Below are 6,414 nucleotides of genomic sequence, written 5' to 3' on the forward strand. Positions count from 1 at the left end.
CCATGCTAGTTCCCTAAAAAAAGTTTATTTTCCATATTTTAACGTGATATTGACTTGGCCTTGTACCTCCCAACAACCAAGTTATGGAAATCAGTGCCTATGTGGATAAGAAATTGTAAGATGCTTGACATGGTGTATGGTTTTTGTATACAGGAAGAGTTTAGGTGCCAAAATTGTTAACGAATCTCATATGAGGTAAATCTAATGAAGAAAGAAAATTAAATCCTATCATACACAGCATGGGTTTATGGTACATATGGTTTGATAGAAAAGGAAACGTTAACAAAAAGAAACGGGCGCAAAAGCGCGCAAAGTCCTTCTGGTACAACGACTAATTGGGACACGCATATACGGCATGCAAGAGCACACTATTGAATTGGACCGGAACACGAGATCGAAACTGGAGCTCGATCAAACCCTCTTCATGACTGGTCGATTTGGATTCAAGGCAAGCTCAGCCTGCAGGCATGCAGGATCTGAGCCACCGGAGTGATGAAGCACAACTTCCTTGAGGCTTGAGAGAAATGGTAGTCCACAAAGCAACCCACTTCTGATGTATGATGCATCACAAACCTTGAGCACCTCAAGCTTCGGGGTTGCACCTTGTTCAAACTCCACCGACCTCAGCCATAGGTAGAAATTTAGCTCCAGGAACACTAGTCTCAAGAATGTCGCCGGTGGGAAAGTGAGTTGACAAGGGTCTGGGTATTCACCTTCCTCACTAGCGGACTGATTTTCTCCTTCCTCACTAGCGGACTGATTTTCTCCCTGCTGGAACGACTTCTCCAACAGATGCAGGAATGCCAGATTTGGCAGATCCCCTAGGACTTTTATGGCGCCACTGTCCTTTGATATCCTGCAGTTCCGTAGCTTTAGTTTCACCAAATTGTTGAGCCCCTCGATCCATTCTGGAAATTTTACCAGGTTGCCGTACAACTTCAGCCTCTGCAGGTTTTCTGGAAATATGAACTTTCCATCTAAGCAGCCAGATAAACCTGGCTCCCCCTCTGACCGGATTGACAATGACTCGAGGCGGCTCAAAGCAACAATCGCTGAACACAAATCTTGTCCGTTTTCCTTATTGATGCCGGTCACTCCCAACTTGCGGAGCTGGATGAGCCCTTTTATTTCATTTAGAACAGCTTTCCCATGTCGCCCGATGTTCACAACACCAAGCGTTTGCAGGGCTTTCAGCTTCCTCATCCCTCTTGGCACTAGAACACCATACTTGTCCAGGCGCAGTGCGATAAGTGGGAGTAGAGTGCAGAAAAAGTTGGTGCAAACATCACGGCGGCTCAAGTCGACCTCATCAGAATTCTCAGACTCGGATGTACACCATAGTATACAAGACAACGTCATCATGAAAAACAGAAGGCATGGCCGGTTCTGCAGTACCCTTGGAAACTCATCTACATAATCTTCATATGAGACATTCTCATCAATCGCCGTATTACCAGAACGAATATACCTTAGCTTCTGAAGATTGATGATACTCCTCGGCAGCTTGATTATGTTTGTACCTCTGACATCTAGTGTAAGCAGTTCTCTCAATTTACCCAATGAATCTGGCAGGTGATAAAACTCAACACATCCTCTTAGAGAAAGGTATCTCATGTGAAGAAACTTCCCTATGTGTTTGAGGTGACGATTACCTAGACCTGACGTGTCTTCCAAGTCCAGGACTCGCAGCAGCCTCATCTTGTCAGAAATAAAAAATGACTTAAACTTACCAAAAACTGTTACTGATCGAACATGGGACATGTCCACAATGCTCTCGAAATCACTCCGGTTTCCTTTCCAATTGCCGTTTATAGCAAGGTGGCGCATCGTGGCTCTGTTGTTTGGGCTGCAACCTTCCTCCAGTGTAAAAACAAGATTTTCTTCGGTCGATTTTGAGATGCCGATTTCACGTATGAGATCATGAACTTGGCAGGAATCAATCCCTTTTGTACTATGGAATGATCCATGAGATGGAAGGATTATGCTCCTGCTTATAAGTTCCATGAAATAACAATCTGATATTTCCTCCACAGACTTGCCTCGAACCTCCCTCGGGTAACCCTCCGCGGTCCACCGCCGCACCAAGCGTCCCCGCCCCACCGTGTAGTCCTCAGGAAATATTGGCATATACAGGAAGCAAGACTTGAGGTGATATGGTAAACCATCATAGCTTCTCATAAGGACAGTGTTTATGGTCCCAAGCACTGGATTCATCTCCAATTCAGCACTGATATGCTCATTCAGTTTCCTCCATTCCAAAGCTGTTTTTGGTTGGTTTGCCAAGAAACCGCCTATGGTGACTATTGCAAGGGGGAGTCGGTTGCACTTCCTCAGGATTAGTTCTGCTTGTTCAACCAGCTCCGGGTACTGCTTATCCAAATCAGTAGTCTCCTTAAATACCTGAAATTTAAGCGATCGAGTTCTTTAGGATCTTGAAAACTAAATCAGGTCTGGGATAATATTTCGATATTGGAGTGAATGTGCCACAATTTTTTTATTCACCTAGAATTTTCAATCACTTTTTTTGTACCGAGAAGTGTGGTTATGTGGAGCACTTACCAGGAGAGTTGTGGTTCTATGAAATTTACCTAAACAAAGTATAAAGCAGTACATTGCACTCTTACTATGTACCAGGATCTAGTACAACTGAACAATAATGGCCAAAAAGGGAGAATGGAAGTGATGTTCTAAACTTAAGGCCTAAGCCCGACTTTAAATTAATAAAGCCTCACATGGCATATCAAGGTACAAATGGTTGTTTTGGTTCACCAGTTAAATGATGGAAACAAATCCTAGGGCAACATGTACAAAATGAAGCATGACGGTAGTTTCTCATCAATACCTTCTTAGCAAAGAGGTCACGTGCATCCTTGTATTCTAGACCTTTGAGCTTGTATATATTTTCATTTTTCTCTGAACAACGTTTAGCAATAGCCTCTTCCCTTGTGGTGACTATGATCCGGCTTGTATTCTCCATTTCACGCAAAACTGGTATTATCATTTCCCATTCTGCAGTAGATAATACATCATCAAGAACAATCAAACACCTCTTCCTTTTTACAATCCTTGCCAATTCCTTGATCAACCCTGCAAGTGGCATCAAAAGCAATGCATTCTTTGTACTGCCCATCAGACCCACGGCTTCCTTCTTTTCAGAAGTTTCCAGTTGTGTAACTAAGCTTCGAAGGAGCTCCACCAGACAGAAAGGGCGCATGACTGTTACACATGCATGCTTCTCAAACATGTAACTGAGCTTGTTGTGGTAGATATCTTTGACTAGAGTGGTTTTTCCCAGACCACCCATTCCCCACATCGAGATCACCTGGAATTGAGCAGTTTCTTCACTTGCAACTAATTTGATTATCTCATATTTTTCTTTCTCTCGCCCAACAGCATAAAATTCATCCAGAGCACTCGCCATCGTCCTGATGCGAGTGAGGCTCTTCTTGGCTACCTCCTTACCATCAGCACTGTTGGACACTGTACCCTTCTGATCATTTCTGGTAGTAGATCTGTTTGAGCTTGACTCTGTCTCATCCTGAGAAATCTGTGCACAAGCAATAAATGTGTTCCATGTTGAGAACCCTAGACAAGAATGAATGTACAATAATGCTAAATAAGGAAGGTATAAAAATCACTAAAATAATTCAAAATACCGTTTTCACCCCCAAACTGAAGTGTTTCAATCCCATTTGCAGAAGAAACTAAATCTAAAATGCGGAAGCATTGAATAAAACATGTGCAGGTGTACGCAAACAATACAGTGGTACTTACTATTCGGTTCCAGTATTAAATGTGAGAAGTAATGCACAATCACTGCTACACTTTGGCCATAATATCACTGGTAACTAAAAGAACCAAACTGTTGTGAAATGTATATGTGGATTGTCTAGCTCTTTCCATCGGTTCGGACTTTTGATTCAAGTGGCTAGTGCATGAAGTTTAACATGATATCAGAGCCCCAGGTCTCGACTTCAAATCCTGGCTTTCACATGGTTTTCGCAATTAAGCCTAAAAATTGCTGTTGCCCCCCTCTTACATGGTTTTCGCAATTAAGCCTAAAAATTGCTGTTGCCCCCCTCTTACATGGTTTTCGCAATTAAGCCTAAAAATTGCTGTTGCCCCCCTCTTTAGCCACCGCCGATGCCCTGTTTCGGTGTGCTCTTCTTCTTTCACGTGTTGACTTTCTCTTCTCCCATCACACGCGAGTGGGGGTGTTGTGAAATGTATATGTGGATTGTCTAGCCCTTTCCATTAGTTCGGACTTTTGGTTCAAGTGGCTAGTGCATGAAGCTTAACACAAACAATATTTCTTGACTAGCAATGGATAATATGGAGTGATGATCTACTCCCTCCGTCCACAAATAAGTGTACAGAGTAGATATGACTCTTAATGCTACTCTCTCGTGTAGTTTTTGTCAATTGGACATGTTAATTAAAAGAGTAATGAAATCCTTAGCTCTACAAAAATTAGCTAGCTGACAAGTATAACTTTTACTATTACCTTTTCGTGGAAAGCATAAATATTCTGATCGGCAGACAATTGCCTGAGCTCTGATACTATGCTTTCTTGTCCGACGCATAAGCTTGCAATTTCAACTTGCGCTGTGGACACTATGATTCTGCTTCCCATCTTGTTGTTTGGGAAGCATTTCTTAACCCGATCCCACTGCTCAATGGTAGATAGGTCATTAAGCACAATCATGTACCTTCTCTTGTTGACATATTCATTGAACACCTCAATTAACTCTTGTGATGTCTTGTCCATTTCCAACAGAACATTAACCCCTATGTCTGCGTGAAACTGCTCCACTAAACTCTGAACAAAGTCTTTTGGATTAAAAGGATTCATCAGCCTGACCCAAGCTCGGCATGAAAACTTGCCTTTGATATCAAGACTCTCATAGACTCTCCTGATGATGGATGTCTGACCAAGATCAACAGTTGTTCCCCAGACAGAGATCACCCTAAGGTCATTCTCCTTCTCATTGATCAGTTGGACAAGATCCACTTTTGATTTGTCCACCTTTGCGGCGCGCCTTGCTTCATCAATGCCGAACAGTGCAGCAGAAGTAATGCTAGACTGATCAGCAGCCATGCTGGCCTTCGAGCCAGAACCCTTGATGAGGTTGTAGCGCATGTTCCTCTGGCTAACATCCTCAACATTGGCTCTAAGCTCCTTCATCTGCTTGGCCACACGGCGTTGATCTAGAAGCGTGCGACGGATACGCCACCAGGACTTCTTCTCCAAACGGATGGCAAATTCCTGGAGGGTGTCCTCGACATCGTACGCCACATCACGAACTTGCTTCACCCATACCTTCACCACCCTGCTGTTGTCATCTCTTTCGTCGTGGGCAGACATTAGGAAAGCTTGCATCATTTCTAGCTCGTTGGTGATGAAGACCTGGTCACGCCGGACTCCAAGTTGCAAAGCCACCTCTTCCGCCACGGCGGATTTGGCGTAGCTCAGTGCTCCATTCAGCACGGACTTGCCAATGCTCAGCGCAGTCACCTCCATCAGCTACTGGTTGGTTTGTGTGGATCGGTTGTGATGGATGGATGCAGTAGTGCTAATGCTGGGGAAGTAGATACATAAGCCAAAGATGGTGAACCCTTCTAGATCAAGACTCCTGGCTAGCTGCGCTATGCTCAATGGAAGGCCTATACTAATAATTAAAGTTCAGTAATATTAGAGGGGAGGCATGTGCTATGTAACGTGGCCCGAGGCTGAACTCCAGTTGCATTTCAAAACTAGACATGGGATGGGAGAACGTGTAGGCTGCTGGCTAGAACGTGAAGAGCCTCGATCGTAAGCCCCTCGTAAGACGTATAAACATAAGAAAATAAAGCCTGTACTCCCATTTTTACATGCTCTCTGCAGAGGGGGTCTGGCACTTAAACATTCAAATCTATACTGTCCAACTAATTCTTCAATAAAACTGCAGACCATTGAGTGCATCTACCAACATTGCATAGGATCCCTTTCTTTTTTTACAAACATATTGTTCCATTTGACAGCGTCAGCGTATCAATTAACACATCCAGGTTTAATCAGGCCACCATGAACCCCAAAGGCAACTGCTAACACTTTATATACGCGCAAATGAGAACATGCCGGGTGCCTCAACAACATTTTTGTTAGGATGAAATGAAAAATTAGCCTATTCATTCACCATCTAAAAACCCCACCTTCACCACTAAATACCCACATTATCCATGTTAAGCCATCACACATCTTCTCGGTCTTCAACTTCAAAATGGAAGAAACCAAGTCCTGGATTAGCACTCCCCCAATATTGAGTTATAGGCATAGGAGTATACCACATGCGTGTTAAACGTAGGGTTTGGTGGAACAATGCTTGATGCCCTAAATGTAGGGCTCTGCTGTCATATATATATACTAGTAGAAAA

The 6,414-nt window shown here is 43.4% G+C and overlaps 1 protein-coding gene across 1 annotated transcript; it reads right to left on the reverse strand.

Moving 5' to 3' along the window:
• Nucleotides 1-411: 411 nt before the first annotated feature.
• On the reverse strand, nucleotides 412-5,521 carry LOC124678861 (putative disease resistance RPP13-like protein 3). The gene is made up of 5 exons (XM_047214716.1): nucleotides 4,505-5,521; nucleotides 2,843-3,532; nucleotides 2,302-2,391; nucleotides 782-2,142; nucleotides 412-661 (listed from the first exon to the last, which is right to left on the reverse strand). The coding sequence occupies exons 1-5, from the start codon at nucleotides 5,519-5,521 to the stop codon at nucleotides 412-414; spliced, it is 3,408 nt and encodes a 1,135-aa protein (XP_047070672.1).
• Nucleotides 5,522-6,414: the final 893 nt, after the last annotated feature.

Source organism: Lolium rigidum, chromosome 7, assembly GCF_022539505.1.
Source record: "Lolium rigidum isolate FL_2022 chromosome 7, APGP_CSIRO_Lrig_0.1, whole genome shotgun sequence".
NCBI lineage: Eukaryota > Viridiplantae > Streptophyta > Magnoliopsida > Poales > Poaceae > Lolium > Lolium rigidum.